General features: G+C 38.6%; 2 protein-coding genes across 6 annotated transcripts; both read right to left on the reverse strand.

The window, feature by feature from the left end:
* Window positions 1-95: 95 nt before the first annotated feature.
* bhlha15 (basic helix-loop-helix family, member a15) lies at window positions 96-8,997 on the reverse strand. The gene is made up of 3 exons (XM_079333527.1): window positions 8,974-8,997; window positions 2,089-2,196; window positions 96-1,431 (listed from the first exon to the last, which is right to left on the reverse strand). Exon 3 carries the CDS (start codon window positions 1,364-1,366, stop codon window positions 803-805), a length of 564 nt encoding a protein of 187 aa, XP_079189653.1. The 5' UTR covers window positions 1,367-1,431; window positions 2,089-2,196; window positions 8,974-8,997; the 3' UTR covers window positions 96-802.
* On the reverse strand, window positions 4,707-11,628 carry LOC306816996 (uncharacterized protein). 5 transcript variants are annotated; one of them, XM_079333525.1, is made up of 7 exons: window positions 11,548-11,592; window positions 9,991-10,082; window positions 9,694-9,733; window positions 9,447-9,546; window positions 7,452-8,193; window positions 7,257-7,347; window positions 4,707-6,602 (listed from the first exon to the last, which is right to left on the reverse strand). In XM_079333525.1, the coding sequence occupies exons 3-7, from the start codon at window positions 9,716-9,718 to the stop codon at window positions 6,412-6,414; spliced, it is 1,149 nt and encodes a 382-aa protein (XP_079189651.1). In that variant the 5' UTR covers window positions 9,719-9,733; window positions 9,991-10,082; window positions 11,548-11,592; the 3' UTR covers window positions 4,707-6,411. The 5 variants fall into 5 exon arrangements, with proteins under 5 accessions (XP_079189651.1, XP_079189648.1, XP_079189650.1 ...); XM_079333522.1 differs by lacking the exon at window positions 9,991-10,082 and having other exon boundaries at window positions 9,694-9,761; window positions 11,548-11,628; XM_079333524.1 differs by having other exon boundaries at window positions 9,694-9,761; window positions 9,991-11,624.
* Window positions 11,629-19,667: the final 8,039 nt, after the last annotated feature.

Below are 19,667 nucleotides of genomic sequence, written 5' to 3' on the forward strand. Positions count from 1 at the left end.
GAGATTAGTCTTTAGTATCCGTCAGTAACATCTCTGTGTTACTGTAACACCTTGGTTTGTCGTGTCATGCATGACCAAAATAATAGTCCTTGTCAATAAATAAATGTGTTTATTGATGACACACCCGCTACTCCTGACCTTTTATCACCTTATTATCCTGCCACACAATCCTCAAGAGACACACAAAGTCAAATAACAAACACTTAAAACATTCTTGCCTTCTGGCTATAATGCACAACCTGTGAAAAGACAAGTTGATCATGTTTTGAAGTTTAGCAAACACTCTTGCAAGCCTCTAAATTTCAATATTTAGAGCTGCTTGTCTTTCCTCTCTTCCTGGACGTGACAGTTATGACTAGAGGCTGTGCTCTGCAGGTTTCTCAACAGCAAACAAATTAGAAGATCACAAGATAACGCAAAAGAGAACAACTTTCCTGCACCGCTTAAACCCTAAGAAAATGAGAAATACAAGACAAGTAGCCCCTTCACTGAAAAGGTACAATAATGTGAGTCTTTTTACACAATGTGGTTTTTTCATTGTTCCGTTATCATCATCCATACTTTGCACGAAGGGCAAGTTATGAACATTGCCCCTGCTATTGTCTGATATGGGTTACTGTAATAGCTTTAGGATCTATGACAGCAAACAGAGCACCCCACCTCGGACTAGATCCCAAAACAGTTTGGATTCAGAACTGACTGGATATCCTTTGAAATATGCCCCCAAACAGCCTTTCAAAGACTCTCTCTGGAAACCACTTCCTCGAGTCTCTTCTGGTTGCAAAAGCACATTCCGCCTCTGTTAACTGCGCTTGCTCAAGCTGTGCACATGGGTGAGGTACTGGGTGAGATCTCCCTCCCCCTCCTCCTCCAGGTGCTGCTGGTAGCACTGGAGCAGCTTGGCAGCACTGGCCTCTGATGGGACCCCTTCAGCAGGCAGACAGGCCCCCATGTCCAGGATGATGCTGGTTAAGGATTTGATGTAGTTCTTGGCCAGGGTCAGGGTCTCGATCTTGGACAGCTTCTTGTCAGTCTTGACATGGGGGATGGCCTCTTGTAACGCTTGGAAGGCGTTGTTGAGTTTGTGCATGCGTTGGCGTTCCCTCTCGTTACTCTCCAGTCGTCGAATGCTGCGCTCTTTGTTGCTGGAGCCGTGCTGCCTGCGTCTCCGGCCTCCTCCTCCTGCCCCTCCTTGCCGCTTGCGCCCCCCGCTTCTCAGGGACCCTCTCCAGGAGCTGCCGATCCGGACAGAGGCCTCTGAGCCCTCCTGCTCGCTAGAGCCTGGTTCAGTGTCTGGTTCTAGCTCTGGATCAGGATCAGACCAGGTCATTCTGGATGGTTTGGTAGCCTTCCCTTTGGACCTCATTCTGCTGCCACCTTCAACTTCTTTTTCTGTGTGGCAGTTTAAAGATCTCACAGTTTCAACAGTCCTGGAGTAGAAGACGAAAAAGTTAGACAGAAAAAGCTGAAAAAAGAAAAACAAAACAGAAGTCTCCTATTCAGACAGCCAGTAAGCTTCTCTCCATTTTAAAACACTGTATCCTGTTGTATCTAATCAGCCTGGTGCAGTGTGAAAACTCCATCATGTTTGGTGTGTTAATCTACCACTCTCTTATCCACGCAGACTGTAGTAATGCCCATCTCAAGGTTACACTCACAAAAACAAAGGGACCAGCCAAAACGTAGCAAATTCAATTTTCAATGCTCTTAAACGTCATACTTTTTTAAACTTTCTTTAACCACGAGAAGTTTGGATAACACATTATATTTTTTATTTTAATTCCAAAGTCTTAAGTCCAAACATCATTTTTAGATTGGCTGCTAGTTGTGGTTTTTGGGATTCTAGCAGCGGTAATGTGTATAAAGTTAATGATTGAATGTGCTGATTATTATGCAAGCCTGCTAAAACGTTTTACAAAGGAGTCAACTTCAAAATAAAAAAAACATTAGTCTGCCTTATTTTTAATACCTAATCACACACACGGTGTTGCAGCCTAACTGACATGATAGAGACACTTTCATTCACTGTAGTTGAAACATGAAAGTTAATAAAAGAAAAAGGAAAAAAAGACATTTAAAGTCTCACCTTTAAAGTAACGTTTCTTCTTCCTGCGTGTTTACAGAGAAATCAGCACCATGCAGCCGGTCCTTGAAAGCAGCATCATGCAGAAAGAGCAGCAGAGCGCCTCCGTGCATCTGAGACAAACGCATACACACACACACACACACACACACACACTCACGCAGATAACTGTTACATGTGAGCTACCTGTTAGCTGACTGATGTACACGTAGCGCTGCTCAGCCAATCAGAGAGCAGAACACACTCCCCTTCAGCTCCGCGCTCTGCCAACAAGTACCAAAAGTTTAACTGAAAACCGGATTTTTAGATTTTTCATCTCAAGCAAAAGAACCCTTTTACAAGGGCAAAAATATGGGCAATATAATTTTAAACTGATGTAGCTGATGTTTTTTGAATGCATATATTTGTTATAGTTTTTGCTGTAGTTTATATCTTTATGTAGGTCTACTACTTGTTTAGGTCTATGTTGAATAGAAATAGACGTTTTACCAGGAAAATAATTTCCAGCATCACTCTGTCTTCCCCATTTATTGTTTTCAAAATATCTTCTGGTATTAAAAAAGAAAAAGAAGAATACTGGGTTTTGTACATTTTAACACATTTGTTGTTTGCTTTAAAGCACTTTTCGACTGCTCTACCTGTTGCGACCCCTAAACACAACAGAAGCCTAAATGTCCCAAGTGTAGCACTTTTATAGTTATTTATTACTCACCTGCAACAGAGCTAAAATGATTTTTCGACCAATAAGTAAAATAGCTAAATGAACCACGTCAGAAACAATGCATTTTGGTTCCTCGTTCACTCCTTTTACTCCAAGCAGTTAACATAATTTCCATGGAGGCTTATCACCTTCCACCGCTTCATTTGAATACAGTCCTCCAGGCTACACCTGGATGTATAGAAACAATTTAGCCTCCTAACTGTGTCACATTATTTACTTTCTATCAAACAAAGTGTTTGTTTTTTTTCTTTGGATTGTTGTTTCCCTGTACTGACAGTTGTACCACAGGATGAAGCCACACTACTTTGGACTGAATTAAGAAAACAAACAAACAAGACTATAACAAGCCAACACACCCCTTAACTTGTGTCATCTACAGTAATCACACTTTATCTGTTTGACCTGAGGGCCCAAACACACTGTTGGCAGTTAGGATTTTTGCCTGTCAGGTCACTGAGAAATAGGTCTATGTATTGTTGAATTATGTGCCACAGCATAATTTATACAGTGGTGGTCAACACATCCCATAGTCTGATAGCTTTAAAAAATAAAAATAAAAATCTCCTGGGTTTTTTTTTTTAGCATAGATGAAGTCTCAAAGCAAATAGGCTACTGAGCTTACAATATCCCTAAACCCCCAAATAAATAGAGAAGCTTAAGTTAGTTGTACTCTCCATCAAAAAGATAGTGTGTTTTTACTATTGGTCTTCTACCCTGAATGTTTGATCTTCAGGGTAGAAGGAAAACGTGTGAATTGTTTAGTGAAAAAAAATTAATATTACTTCAGCTTCCGGCTACATATTTCCTTTTTCTGACTGAATTTGCATATTATAGACAAGAAATGTTATGACCAGGTGCATTCCTTAAATGTCCTTTGCCATTAATTTTAAAATTTCTAAGCAAAAGGTGGAATTACAGAATAATAGTTCCCTTAGAAAATGAATAGTTCAGGGTGAGATATTTGCACCCTGTTACATATTTTCCTCAATGTAACTGAGGCATAAAGGTGGGGTCAAGCTGTCCAACCTCTTTGCCAGCATTAGAGGTTAAGTAGAAGCTAGTTACCCTGAAGAAACATAGTGATTAAGCTAAGAGCTAGCAGGTTTAGCTTCACAGCAGTAATGCAACATTAAATTGTATGTTCAATGTATGAGTAAAAACTGCTGATTTTGAGTGTTTTCTGTGAAGATAACTGCTAGTATTGCCTTTTTTTAGGTTTAAATAGAACCTAAAATACATGATGTGAACATTTTAAGTCAATAACATCAAACTTTATGATAGCCCTTAGCTAAAAGATGACATGTATGACAAGTATTTCGATCAAATATCACATTGAACTACTGTAGAATATGGCCTTTAGACACATTAGCACTGAATTTCACCACCATCTCATGGCAACAATAATGCACAGGTGTGAAGCTCCCAGAGGCACACCGTTTTTGGTGTCCTTGAAAAGCATTGTGTGTGTGTGTGTGTGTGTGTGTGTGTGTGTGTGTGTGTGTGTGTGTGTGTGTGTGTGTGTGTGTGTGTGTGTGTGTGCGTGTGCATGTGCATGTGTGTGTGTGTCAGTGTTTGTGTTGGATTGGTCTTGCCAGGTTTCCTTTTTCCACAGGTACACTGTATCTAATCAACCAAACCTCGCTGGCTGTGGGAACATTATCTTTTACTTGTAGTTTGTTCAGTTTCTGCTTCCATTGGCCCTCAGGCTTAGACTTACACTGTTTATTCAGTCGAAGTCACTGATAAATTCTGAGCTGAACACACTCAAGTAATGAGGCAAGCAAACAGGGCCTTCCCAAGCCAAACTCTGTGAGCAAAACAAATTGAAAAAAAAACAACAACACACACTTTGGACTTGTACTACTTTAAAAACTGCTTAACTAAAACAATAAAAAAGATGGATTCACACAGATTATAATTTATTGAACTCCCAAACATTTACTCTTCTATTTCACACTTTAGGTCCATGGACAAAACATGACATAAAAGGCATCTTATAAAGAGCTATGCAGCTGGAAAGGTACCAGCTCTGTTACACAACCAGGCTGTGTTATCACATCATACGTTCAGCGACTGTGTCAGAAAGCTGAAAGCACTGTCACACTGTCCTGCGTGGCTGTGATGTCATGAACGGCAGGTGTTTTGAGAAAGAGCTGTTTATGTCCCTGACTCATCATAAAAGGGGAAGGGGGGGAGGCTGGAGAGGAATAAGAGATGAGGACGAGATCTTCGTCAGCTTTTCCATTAGGTCAAGGCCGTCAGTCTGAAAGAAAAACAAGCGTGGATGTCACATTTGACCATGGTGACAGAGAGATGACCTTTAAATGAAGGCTATCAATACCACTTGTTGTAAAAATCAGCACCTATAATAAACAATGGTGAAATTGAACATATTCACAAAGCGATTTTACTCTGACATTATGGTCAGTGTAGGAAGTCTAAAACATTATAGCCTGTTATATTGGTGTGGTGCAGAAGAATTTATAGAGTCTGTCATATATTTGTCAAGTATTTCACAGCTTCTACATTGATCGGAAACTGAAAAGATAATAAGCTTTGAAAATCTGGACAGAACATGGCCATAATTCAAGTTAAACCAACTATTTGACAATCCATCACAGTCAAACAATAAAGCTAATGTTAGCATTCAGATGCTTAAAGGGTAACATTACAGTTAGCTTTTCAGTGGCTGAAATCTATTGTTGTTTATAGAGCTACACAACAGGAAAGGCCATTAATTCAAGCAAGTAACAGAAGCTTGAGATTGAATTCCTAGCTAACATGAAGTAAGCTACCATAAAAAATGTGTTTTCTGTGAACTGAATGCTGACAATAGCAATAGTCAATTTAAATTAAATGCCCAACTATGGTAATTTTAGCTATCTTACATATGTTGAGTATAAAGAAGTTGTAGGGGAAATATAGCTTTTGTCAAACATTAAGCCTACTAATGGGTTTTAAATAGCTTCTTTTAAAAAATGGCCCAGGGTCTTTCCTAAAATTCAGTTTCAGTTTCCTTGTCATTTAATCTCTTTTTTGATATAGAAAGGGTGAATTTATAATAGTTTGTTGGCTAACCCCAAAATTTTGGTTTAGCTAACATAGAGCGATGAAAATGCTAGCTAACGTAATTTTAGGAAGAATTCAGGAGGTTGTTGAATGTATGCAGTATATACTGTATTATATTCTAACACATGCAAATTCAAATATCACAAGGTTATATTGTGTAGGGATGTCAAATAATTAAAAAAAAAAAAACTTATCGTATTTGCAGTTAATGGGATTAATCACATTATGAATTGTAATGTGTGAGATACCAAAGTTTTGTGTTTAAAAATAAAAATGGTAAGGATTTTATTTTGCATAGCCTACTGTTTTAGAATTAAAGAACGTTACTTCCTGTTTAGATTCGACACTGCTTTTAAAAAAAGTATGGATCAGAGGTTACAACATTACAAACAAAGAACCCCCATTTCGTATCATAAACTTAACAGCTGAAAGGAACATGTCACATATCACATACCCAAATTTTAAACTCCAACCCTATAGGTGGGACATCCAATGTAATAGGGCTGCTGTGCAAAAATGGTGAATTAATCCCTCTATCTCATAGCTCAAGGTCTGACTCAGTGACATGTGTGAGGAACAGGCAGTTTTGGGATAAAGAGAAACACTCTAGTCTGGGCGCTGCAGTGCAGCTCTGTGTCTGCAGGGAAAAGGTGGAGAGCTGAGAGTGTCTGGCATGTTGTAAATGGCAGTTATTCTCCAAAGCAGAGAAGTCGTCGTCCCACTCCAAGCCTGCAGGCACAAACAACCAAATAAACAGTCAGTGACAATAAAGTGTTAACAGCCTTAAGCATCTGGGTTTCGCAGAACATTACAGTTTGCTAACTGTAGTGTATCTCCCTGATCTTGTTAAACTGTGAGGGGCTTTTCAGTTCGAGGCGTTCAAATAGACAAGCGTGCCTCAGCCTTCTCCCATTTAACAGGATGAAGGCATAGTTCAAGACGAGCGCTTACACATTGCAAGTTTTCAATATATCACTGCACCACACATAAATTGTTAAAATTGCAAAAATCCCTGAGGTGGGTAGAGTCCACAGCATATCTGTCTCTGTGTCGGTTTGAAGCAGATACTCACAGATTTGAAAATTCATCATCACTATCATGATGAAAACTGGGTTGACAACAACAAAGTTAATGACCTATAATTCAGCCATACAACAGGGGGTCCACATACTGAATCTTTTAGCCTAAGTCACGTCGGCTATTGTGCTGTCCATCTTATTATGCAGTCTATGGTTAGAAGATAGATAGATCAACTTGTCGGTGAGTATAAACACTGCAAAATATTTTAATAAATCCTTTTTTCTTATTAACTTTCCAACAATGCAACATGTTGTTCATGTGTTAAATATGCAAAACCATTAATTTAGTCAATCAATATAGTACCAGTGTCTTCTACTGTGGCCTCTGGCAGGTTGAAGTTGTGGCTTGGCTGAGATACGTAGGGCCCAGCATGCAGCTCCAAGGTGGGGCTCTCCTAAGAATAGCATTAGGTCAGTAAGCACTTAACTCTTAAATCCTTGGTGCAAAACAAAAGCCACATGCTATACTGTAGATAAACAGAAAACATGGGAACAGTACCTGATCAAACAAGTAGACCATAACATAACCATCAAAGGACACACTCTTCCTCTTTGTTGCTTTCTTGTTTTTCCTCAACAAATCTCCTAGAGAATCACATATTGGAGAGAATTTCTGAAGCTCTTTATGAATCACCAGAGAGTTGTTGGTGTTGGCGTTGGTGTTGGGGTTGGTGTTGGGGTTGGGGTTGGGGTTGGCGTTGGTGTTGGGGTTGGGGTTGGGGTTGGCGTTGGCGTTGAGATTGTGAAGTTGGTTGGCAGTGGAGTTTTTTAAATTACTTGACATGTTGTTATCACTTAAATGCCATCCTGTATCCTTTAAAGATGTCCTACAATCCTCACCGATACAGATGTCCCCATAAAGTTCGAGGTGTATATCTTCATTACGGAAAATGATGAACCTATTAAAGAGTGTTGCAGCATCCTGCTGTTGTGTAATGTTTAGACCCTTTGTGATCAACCTGATGATGTCCATTATATCTACAATGGGTCTTGCCCATTGGTCCTTCATTAGACAGTCTGAGACAAAAGAAGTGCATGTTGACCGAGGGGTAGGCTCCATGGGAAGATAACCTTGTCGAGGGGGGTGAGAAAGAGGAGGCCATGTCAATAAGCTTGATCGGGGGTCACTGTTTTTTCTCTGTATATAAGGGTCTGTACATCGTCTCTTATTGTGGACACAGAAGCAGGTGATTGGGTGCAGCTCTTCATCAGATGGCATCAACAAATGGAGCTTCTCATCCCTGTGTTTTAACCAACACAATTAAGGAATATTAAAACCTTTTGAATACATTTTAGTATTCAATAAAATAAGAAGCCCGTTTCTGATCTTATTGATAATAAAATCTCATGTAATATTTTTTTTGCCCATTTTACCTTTGATAAAATCTGACACAATGTATTTTTGTGGGAGGAGAGAGTGAGATCGGTTTTAGAAACCCCAACCCCTGCAATGAGGATGACAGCCTCTATACATGAGCTGCACAACATAACTGGTAAGCCATCCATCATTATGCAATACACAAATGTCTGTGGTGAGGGTTTTCCCTGTTTAGTTTAGGCTCAAAGGGCTCAAACTGCATTATAACAAAGCTTACGACTTAAAACATATATATTGATTCCGCAAAAGTATAATATTATTGGCTTTTTTGGCTTTATTAGTTGAGTGGCATACCAGTGGTGAAAGAGTTGGTGGCATATACCACTTATGTATTTGAAGTATTATTAAGTAATCTGTCAGTTATGACATAAAGTCTGGCATTGCACAATTTAACAAGAATTTGCTTCGGACACTTTGACCAACCATGACATCTAGACTTTGTCTAAAAATGATCTCCTGTGTACCATAAATATTATCCATGTCGGTGTCAGCTTTGCCTTTTTCAATCAACAACTATCAAGAGGTCATTAATATATATTAAAAGGTCGTCTGTAGGGCACAAACCTCCTGTCGACACTGACAGGATGTACTAAAACTGATTTGTCAGCCTTTGGCCTACAGGCTGAAACCGAAACACACAGACACACACACACACATACACACACACTCACAAACACATAGTACATTATTTGGCCACTCAATCCTGAGCCTGAATAAATATCGGGGCCTGTCTATCCACGGAGACAAAGACGCAATCGGAAACTTTCAGCACTCTGCAGTCACCAAGCAACACCTGCATGAGTGACTCAGGAAGGGAAGCGAGGAGCTGACTCACAGTAGCTGTGACGTAAGGATGTCAAAACATGCACACATACACTAAGAGACACACACACAGGCATGCAGTAGGCCATGAAGACTGTAATCTGCCCTGTTTCAGGTAAATTTACACTTTACTATATTAAAGGTGGAAGCCTCAGAGAAAACCACAGATGACAATAACTTCTCTAGAAATAAAGCATAGTCAACATAAAAGGCAAATTTAGTAGCTCTCATACAAAACAGAAGCCTACATTCTTTTAGTGTGCTTATAGACAATGTTAAAAATCTGAATGATACCTTTTTATAAGTCTTTTGTCCTTGCATCTCCTTTTAGAAAGCCAGTTTAAACCCTCCAATGAAATCACCAACATAGCACCCTCTCTGCAGTATCTAAACTCTGCAAACAGAAGTAAAGAAACATGCTATTCAACTGAAATACATTTCCTTACAATTCTGCTGCATCATGACACTGCAAAATATGTTGCAACAACCTTAATCTATGAATCTACTGTGCATACATAACACCAGTATTTTATCATCTTACCTTGCATTCTATGAGCCCCGCTCATCCTTCTGGCTTTTTTCTGCAGGAAAGAAACCTCATAAAGTACGCTGGAAGAGACGAGCAGAACATATAGACAGGAAGAGGAGAGATGGGACTGCACCGAATAAGAGAGAGAGTATAGACTAGAGGCGGTAAAGAGAGTGAAAAAGAAGGGGGTATAGGGGAAACATGGAATAGATAGAGAAGTTAAGTGGGGATTAAAGGACAGTGAAGAAAGGTGATGATGAGGAGGAGATGAGGGAGGATGTGAGGACAGAGAAAGGACAAAGAGCTCACATTTACAGTAGACTCCCTAGGCGCTGCCAGCCTCTGCAGCAGCAGAGTGAAGGACGGGGATCAATAACTTATCTGCTTTGTAAAACAGCTGACTGAATGATTAACAGCACAATAGATGTCAAAGTGACATAGACCAAAACTAACATACTTTATTCTTCATAATTAACACCTGCAGCTTCACATTTCATACAAATTTCAGTGAGGATGAAGCAGTAAAAAACCCCTAAAACAAGCACATTTTCTGTATGTGTGTTATTAAAGGGATACTTCACCCATTTACATGAAGCTGTGTATCATTAGAAACATGGTAGTAGCGTTGAATGGTCGTGAGTAAAACCCTCATTTTGCCCTGAGACGAGAAAAATGTGTTTCTCTTTGCTTGAAAGTTTTCTTCATGTGATGCAAAAAGCGTCATATTGCATCACATGAAGAAAACTTCCAGGCAAAGAAAAACATATTCTTTTCGTCTCAGAGCAAAATGAGGGTTGGATTCACGACCATTCAACACTACTACCATGTTAATGATACACAGCTTCATTCAAATGGGTGAAGTATCCCTTTAAACTGTAGGAAAATTAAATTACAAGAATCCGTATAAATACCTTCACATGATGAGTGGAACCAACAGTCAACCAAATGAGCTACACGTTGTTATAAAGGTTCTACCGTGAAGTATTACATGTTTCACTGGTTTTTTGTTGACTTTACCACCGCAACTCATTAAGGTCTGTTTTAATTTTGCGAAGTAATTTCATCTATATAATGTTAATAAATTGCTCATTTAGTACTGATTTGAGTCCAATCTAAAGCCAGGAGGACCTCATCTTGTCACTGTGATCCTTACATTCACAATTGGGAAAAATGTTTTCTGCTACCTCTTAACGGTCAAGTTAATCCTGTGTACCGAACAGCAACAACATAAATTCATTTATTTGATTGAAATTTGCCTTTATTAGGCAGGAGCTGTATAATGCAATTCATGTGTGAAAGTGCAGATACATTTCTGTCTGTGGGTTTTAAAACAAATGTTAGAAACAAATGTTAAACAGACTTGAGTCTTCCAGCTACTTGAAGCTGGTGGCAGTGGTTGATGTGTATTGAGACCTTAAGAAGTATTTAAGCAAACAGATAAAGCAATTCAGGGTTACTTAATTGCTCCCACAAGATATAAATAGGCTTATAAAATATGCTCAATTCTTGAGCATAAAAAATGTGTTTTTACTGAGTGTTATATTATTATTATTGTTGTTGTTGTTGTTGTTGTTGTTGTTGTTGTTGTTGTTGTTGTTATTATTATTGTTGTTGTTATTATTATTATTATTATTATTGTGTATGTTGTGTTTGTGTGTAAATTCAGAAAGCCCTTTGTCTCCAGTTAGATACATTTACAATGATGTTGAAAGTTAGCTCCCTCTAGAGGTTGAAGCCAGGATAGCAGTCAGAAAACAGAACTCGGAAAGCTTCCACCAATCTATTTATGGCTTATTCATGAATTTGACTGTGAGATTAACATGATAGATTAACATAAATGAATGAAATAACAGATATATACCTCACCTGTTATACACACAACTCAATTGTTGCTGCCAATTATGCTGCATTTGCAACTCTTAATTGAGGAAGTACCGGCTGGTTTAGTCGTCCCCCTGGCAACAAAATCACTGATGCTGGAGTTCTGCTTTACACACCCGGACAGCATCAGGATGTTGTTGCCAGTAGGCAACAATTACACCATTCAGTCCACCTCTGGTCTCAAAAGAAAAGAAAAAAAGAAAGACATTAAAACAACAGATAAGGGAAATGAGACACAGAGATGGACAGAGAGTGTTTCCTTCAAAGTGAAGATGATGATTTTCCACCTTTTGCTCATCTGACACATCATAAACCTACAGACCCCTACAAAGTCAACCAGTCTCTCTGACTGCTTACATTACAGTGTTAAATGTGTTTTCACTGCACTTAGCAGTACATATTAGACTGTGATACAGTTGTGGATCTGAAAGTCTTCTTGGATTAGCAAAATGTGAGCTTGTTCCGCTCTGTTCCACTTTCTATTTTCACATTGGAGCAATGATTGATGTGTGCTCTCAATGTCTGGGTTGTTCATAATCTGATATCTCGACAGCTTTTGCATCCAAAATGTCAGATGATTGAATGATGCATCTTTGGTTTCAGGCCTTCAGTCTGATTGAGCAGACACGTATGAAGCTTCATAGTTTAATTCTATTATCTGCTGTAGTTTACTTAAGTATGTTTACTCAAAGGTTTAAAACAAGCCAAAACTAAGGGTTAGCGCTTGGGCTTGCTTTTTTTATCATCTTGTACTGTCCGGCTATGTCCTTCAGTTTAAATTGAGTTGTAGAGTTCACACTAAATGCCAAAAGAACTGTAGAAGTGTCCTTTTACACTGCAGGCGCAGAATCACCCTATCCTGCCTGCAGATGGCGAGTGACACCGAACAATCTGTGCGGGGAGGTGTAATTGGAGAGGATTCAGGCTTATTCTAAGCATGCAGAATAGACAGTGATCCAGGCCTGAGCAGGAATATATGGAGCCTTTACAGACACTGCAAAGGATTATGGGTGATAACAAGGGAATGATTGAGATAGTTGTTGAAATCTTTATTTGGACACAGCAGTGTGTCTGCAGAGTGACATGTGACACTGACATGAGAAAATGCACAGTGGTAAATATGTCACTTTTGCGTAAATATTTGTTTCAGATATTTTCAACAGCAATGAAACTAGTAAGTCAACTGTCTTTTGTTTGCCAGAAGCGTTAATTTAAAATCTTGAAAATAATCTTGAAATAATTTAATCATCTAATTTTAAATTGATTGACTATGTTGGTTGCTGGTTAGCAAAAAAAATGCTGTAAAGTAAGTAAGGGAAAAAAATGGTGTTCTGGTTCATGATATCATAGGGCCAATAAAGTTTTTGCTGACAGAGAGCCTTAAATATGATGACACAAATGTGTAATCCATCTCCCTTCACTGGTTGAGTATTTATTAGCCTCTGTTGACAGCAGTCCACCTGCTTTTCCCAAGTCCAGACCGAGCTTGCCTTTACCAGCTCTGTATCTTCCATATGCGGAAATGTGTATGAGTGTGTGTGTGTGTGTGTGTGTGTGTGTGTGTGTGTGTGTGTGTGTGTGTGTGTGTGTGAGTGAGTGTATGTAGGGGGGCCTGTGTGAGAAGAAAGACAGAGACAAGAATGAGAGGGAGAACTTGTAACCGGTGTAAATCTGTATTTATTCATTTCTCGCTGGTATAACAAGGATGAGTCCTTAACTGCTCCATCGTCCAACATTAACTGAATCCATTTAGTGACAGATAGAGAACTACATTTCACATTGACATAAAGTGTGTCTGACCTGGCAGATAATCATCCTGCTAAAGGACAATGTAAAAAAAAAAGGGTTTTAGCCTTTTTGTAATATGATCATCGTGAGCTCTCTTGATGCCAAAACTCTTTTTTTCATGGTCTATGAACATGTAAATAAGGCATTTTAACTGTTTGAAAAAGAGCCACAAAGTAATATTTTTTTTGCACAATATTTTGTATTAAAAAAATAAAATAAAAACACAGACTATGTTGAACTGGAACTGTTAATGAAAGGAAAGTTGATTGAAATTAGGTTGGGTATGTACCCTGAAGAATTTTCAGTTTAAAAGGGAAAGAATTGGATACTGCAGTATGATCAAAAGCAAATATTGAAAAACTGAACATGCTTTTGAACACTTAAAGGCCTTGTGTAAGTGATAGATAAATAAATGCTTATAAACATGTTCTAAGATTGAAAGTTAAATAGGGTTCTTTGTAATTGCACATATTGTATGTTCCATAGTTAGTTATTTGTTATACTGTATTGACACTTTTAATTTAGGTTTTAGATGTGCTTTAAAAAAATACAACAAATTCAAAATATTTATGCGGAAAAAGGTGGAAAAAGGGGTATAGTATGTCCTCTTTTTTATGTGAGTGTTGCTGCAGCATTCAACCTCTAGAGAGCGGTATAGTGCAGCAGTTAACCACAGACACACCATTTGGGGTCAGGATGGTATAACAGGACAACAAAGTACATCTTTCAATATTTTACAGTTATATTAGTCAACACTGGAGCCAGTGTTTGCTACTTTAAGCAGGCCATTTCTGTTTCTACACTTTAAGTAAACTTAAAAGTTTAAGTGTGACATGTAAACACTTACCTCAGTAAGTCCTGCAACCACAGCAAAGCTAAGTAGGAAAAATTATTTCAGCAATTGCATGAAGCTACCTCAAATGTCAACCACTCTAATTTGAAATATCATGGACTATTTGCAGAAAAGAAACCAGGGAAAGTGTTGAGAAGCAGTTCAGTGACCTTTGACCTGTGCAAACAGTCATGTACACACAGTACACTTGAGCACACACAGTCTGAGACAACTCAAAGACTCTGGCCCCTCATAGCTGAGTGTGAGTTCTCATTGACAGAGCTCTTATTCACACACACACACACACACACACACACACACACACACACAAACTACGGTAACTGATCAGATAAGGGGAGATCTGTTTCAATAGCTAATCTTAAATGTGATGACGTTTACAGGGATCAGTAGTGGGCGATTGAAATATACTTGAATATCTTATTTGGAGATCGTGCTTCTCAGGGGTATGTCCCTCTACATCACGCTATATGAACATGAAACACAAATTGATACTTTCATGTAAATCCCAAACTGTTTATGCAGACCTAGCTTGTCACAGAGACAAAGGCTTTTCAGATGGTACATATTCTGAAGAGTTAGCATTTCAGTCATTCTATGTTCTGTAAATCCACTGCTCTGACCAACTATATCAAGTCCAACTCCTCCTAGACACCACTATATTTCTCTTAACCCCCTCTCAGAGACGTCTGAGGGAGTCCCGGACTCCCCCTTACAAACCCTCCACCTTGTCTTGCTCAGTACAGATACTATTACTTGCATCCTTAAGTCTGCTGGTATTCACCAGACCCTGATCCAGTTGCACACCAGCAGCAACAGTTTCTATGTAAAAAAAATAAAATAAAATAAAATACAATGACGCAGGATTGTCCTTTTCAAGCTAGCATGCTGATATGACATTTTAATGTCTTTAATGTTGTCCTCATAGATGTTACTTAAATCTGACTATAGACTACATTAAACATTTGAGTATAATTTTTGTTGCAATTAAACTTCTTTAGGGGGCTAGTATAAAGACTGTCTTTGTTATGCTGAAACATTCTATACATTCAATGTGTTCATTTTCACTTCTATACAGATTTAACTAGAATTGGAAGAGAAAGAGAGAATGGGGATAATGTGAAATAAAGTCGTGTGGACAAAGTATTGCAGAGACACATAGACCTGCAGGAAGCATTGAGAGTAAAATTAAAAAAGGATCTATTTGTGCTGTCAGAGGTTAAAAGAGAAACCCAATAAATATGTATTCACTTTGTTGCCAAATGTGTGTGGTTCAACACTTGAAGAAGTAGTACTTTTTATGGAATTTTCTGAACACAATGACAAACATGTAGTATTTAGCATCTACGCAAGAGCCAGCATAAAAAAAAAAACACTAGGCACTGTCATGCAGTTGCTTCTGTTTAAAACTATAAATAGATCCAAATACACACTCAGATAGTCACTCTTGATTGATTCATATCAAAACATTATAGAAATAAGAGACACATGCACAGACACATTGAATGCCACAGACAAACCGCACAGACTAAAAGATTGGTGCCAATACAGAGTCAGTTGAAACAGTTAGCGAGGCAGGAGGGTGGAGCTTAAAGTGTGACGGACAGGGCTGAATTTGAGAGCATCACAGGCATGCCCTCATCACAGCTGGTCAGATTGAAATAGATGAGGTCGTAACCAAGCCAAGAAAAAAAGCAGGAGCAGCCACTCTCCTCACAGATGAACTATCTATCCTATTCTCTATTCCTCTGTGTCTGAGACACCACATGTTTTAGACATTACACAGGAGCCAAAGGATTTAGTTTAGTAGAGAGTTTTTGTAGAGAGACATTTCATAAAAAGCACTAGAATGGCCACAAGATGAATTGTTTCTACTACAGACATTACTCAAGCAGTGATATCTGAAGTATAAAGCATGCAAATACACATAGAAGGTCAAAAGAACACTATGAAAAAATGGCCTAAAAACAATGAATTCCTGTTACTATCTATAATGTATAATGCATAACTGTTACGTTTTTAATGGTTGTTATCAGGACAGTGAAACTGTCAGGATGTAATACAACACCAACAATAAATGACCAAAAGATCATAAAAGGAATAACTAACCTGAGAAAAATAATTTCCTAAGATCAAGTTCATCCCCTTCTTTCCCATTTAGGAAATTCAACAATATAATAATTAGTTATGTAATATATGAATTACTACACTAGACTTGTTCAATGGCAGCCATAATAGCCTAATTGACAAAAGCACAAGTTATCTGTTGCAACTTATGGGACTAAACAGATCTAAGACAACATAGTCATAAATACAAAGTAAAGAACAAAAGGTGCATGCCATTTCAACAGTGGGAACGTCCTGCTGCTAAGTGAGACACTTCTATCTGAACTACATTTTTTTTTCATAATCAAACGTGACCAAAAAGTGATTGTATAACAATGACATGTCACTTCATAAATCTACACAAAAGACAGTGTGTGTGAATAATTATTTTCCACATGCTTTAGAAATCTCCTTGAGTAACATACACATGTGGACCTAAACACACAATCATTAGTCCCTTACAGTATAGTAATCAAACAACCTGAAATGAATGAATAACAGGTTCTTTAATCGGCACAAAATCGAACTTACCGTCTGTTAATGTCATACTCACCTCTGCTGGTGTCCTGTGCTAAGCTTAGTGTCCCCAAAAGAAATGGAAAAAACAAATCAGCAAAGTATGTCAGACATGTAATAATAATAAAAACTGGTCTCTCAGGTCTGGGTCCGCATGATTTTTATATGTGGACAAAATTACATTTCTCAATTGAGGCCCAGTTTGCATAATGCTTCTCACTGTCTGCCTCTTAGAAATTGGACTTGATTTTTCAGGTACATTTTTCTTTTTTATTATTTGTACAGGAAATGGGCCTGTAATTCTCCAGACCCTCCTCCAGCTGTCTGTACCTGTCAATGAAACTACTCACGCGAACATCTCCCCCGAACCACTACGTGCACAAAACCATCTCCCTGTCTCTATCCATCTCTCCCTCTGTCTGTCTTTTCCTCTCTCCCATCCCCCTCTTCCTCCTCTCTCATCCAACGCTCCGTAATGCAGGAAAAGCCTGGTCTTCCTGAAAACAAGCCACACAGCGTGGAAAGGCACAAGGCTGAGGGGGGCGAGTGTGTAAGGGGGAGCAGAGGATGTTTTTGTCCTTCTTCAGCCCCTCTCGTCCATCCTGAGGAAACCGGGCTCACGTCACTCTGGCCCTGTTCAGGCCCCGGGCCCACACATGCTGCCTGTGTGTATGGGTATGACGCAGTCACAACAATGTCCCAGCGCATGAGAGCTATAAACACATTTGTCAATTGAAAGAGTTGAAAGCGTAACATTATTAGAAGGACACTACGTTGAAACAAAATCCTGTCATAGTTACAATAGAGGGGTCAAAAGTGATGGAGGGTTATGTGGAGGGTCATGTCTCTGAAGAAAGAAGTCTGTAACTCTAACAGCTAACGACATCTCATCTCTTTTATTGTGATCAATTTTTTTTATTTTTAAAAGAGAAGGGCAGAACACAATTCTAAGACAGTAATACAACCCTTCCTCAGTGACTCAACATGAGCTTCTACATTACATACAGTGCAAATAGTGATACAGCACATAGTACATTGGTTATATCAGTCCTATAGGCCAGAGTAAGAGCACGGAAATAACTGTAAAAAAAAATGTCAAAAAGTATAAAAATATATATAAATATATTTATTGACTCAACTCAGTAAATCTTTAACCACTGCTGCCACAGAAGTCTTGGTTCGGATCGTTTTCTGACGAGCTCCATGCATTGTTGCTACAGACAATTCCAAACGACTGCTACTGGGTGCGCGTGAGTGTGTGGGGAGGCCAGCATTCTTATAGAGTGCAGGTCAGAGTACAGGACAGGTTCAATGATGAGGTGTAATTTAGATGCAGTATTATAGGAGAACACGATATGTCTATCTCCAATAGAGCTGATAAAGTCGAAGATACTAATTTCCAAAAGGACGTCAAATCAGGACACTCCCAGTACATATGTAAGAGTGATCCGACACGACCCAGAGAGCATAGATCACAAACGGGCGAATGAATGAGCTTCATGAAGTATCTTGGTGTTAGATACATCCTATCTATGAGTTCGAGGTATTTAAGTTTGTAATTAAGGTTCTTTGATGTTTCAGTCCACACTTAATGAACAGCCACAGTTCCACTACATCTCATTTCTTTTAAGTGATATTATGCGTGTATAGACAAGGCTTCACTCCAAGGCAACTTAAAGAATAACTAAAAATCCCTTGGTTTAAAATCCCATATTGCATTAAATTAAAGCCTCTAGTTAAATATCAGTGAACAGTTACAAAGTTTCATTCAGAAAGCAGGTCTTTTTGTTTTATAAGGATTTCATGGAGAAGCTTAAGTCCCCAAAAGTAAATCAAGATATGAACCTTCACAATTGTGCAAAGAAGATTTTTGGACTTCATGGCTTCGTAGGTTTTCCAAGTATCCGTCAATTTAATATTTTAGCCTAATTTTTGATCAAAGCATTATGAACGATACATTTTCACTATGAAAACAACTATATATTATGACATGTATTCTGTTATGACTTTATTTTTAATTATTGGACTTAATGAATAGCACATATACAGGAAGACCTACAGATTCTCAAGAATGAGGTTGTTGAAAGTGTCACTTCTTTTTGGCTGACTTAATTAACCTGAAGGGAATGTTAGCTTGATAGTATATGACACACCATAGTAAAAAAAAAAATATATATAGATATACAGCACATACTGTATATTTAGGCCTACAACAAAAAGTGGATTTACACACGCTTATTTTTGAATTTTTAAATGCAATACAGAGAAAAGAACACATTGTCAATAAGTAGAATAATTGTATGAGTAACTTTAATATAAGATTATAAGAGTGATGGTGATGATATTTCGGTAGCATGTTCAGCATCTAGCACGGCTCCTGAAATGCTAACAGTAGCATTTGTAATCAAGGCGACTGAGCGTAGACTGCTCTATGGAGCTAAGCCTTAGTGACAGAGGCCATAATAACAGGATGTTTACAACATGTGGAAACACTGCCAGGGACGACCACAAGCAGGCAGCAACTGTGGCTGGAAACACAAACGCAGAAGAAATGCAGGCCAACAAGGTTCCCTCCAAAGGAAACAAATATAATCTCCCTGACCTCCTGTTCTGATTCCACAAAGATGCTACCTGCCTGTTTAGGAAGATGAAGTTTGACCTCTGAGCCCTGAAGAAACCTCTCCTGAAAACAAAAATGTAAAATAACTCATAAGTCTGTTTCTGAACATCCTTTTTGCACACACATCAAACTCAGCGTTTTCTGAAGTGGTCAGCTGCAGGCGACAGCAGACAGAAGGACACTGGTGGTTTTTGACACCTCAGGGGTTTGAAGCAGAGTCACTGT

Source organism: Symphodus melops (genome assembly GCF_947650265.1).
Source record: "Symphodus melops genome assembly, chromosome: 21".
NCBI classification, from domain to species: domain Eukaryota; kingdom Metazoa; phylum Chordata; class Actinopteri; order Labriformes; family Labridae; genus Symphodus; species Symphodus melops.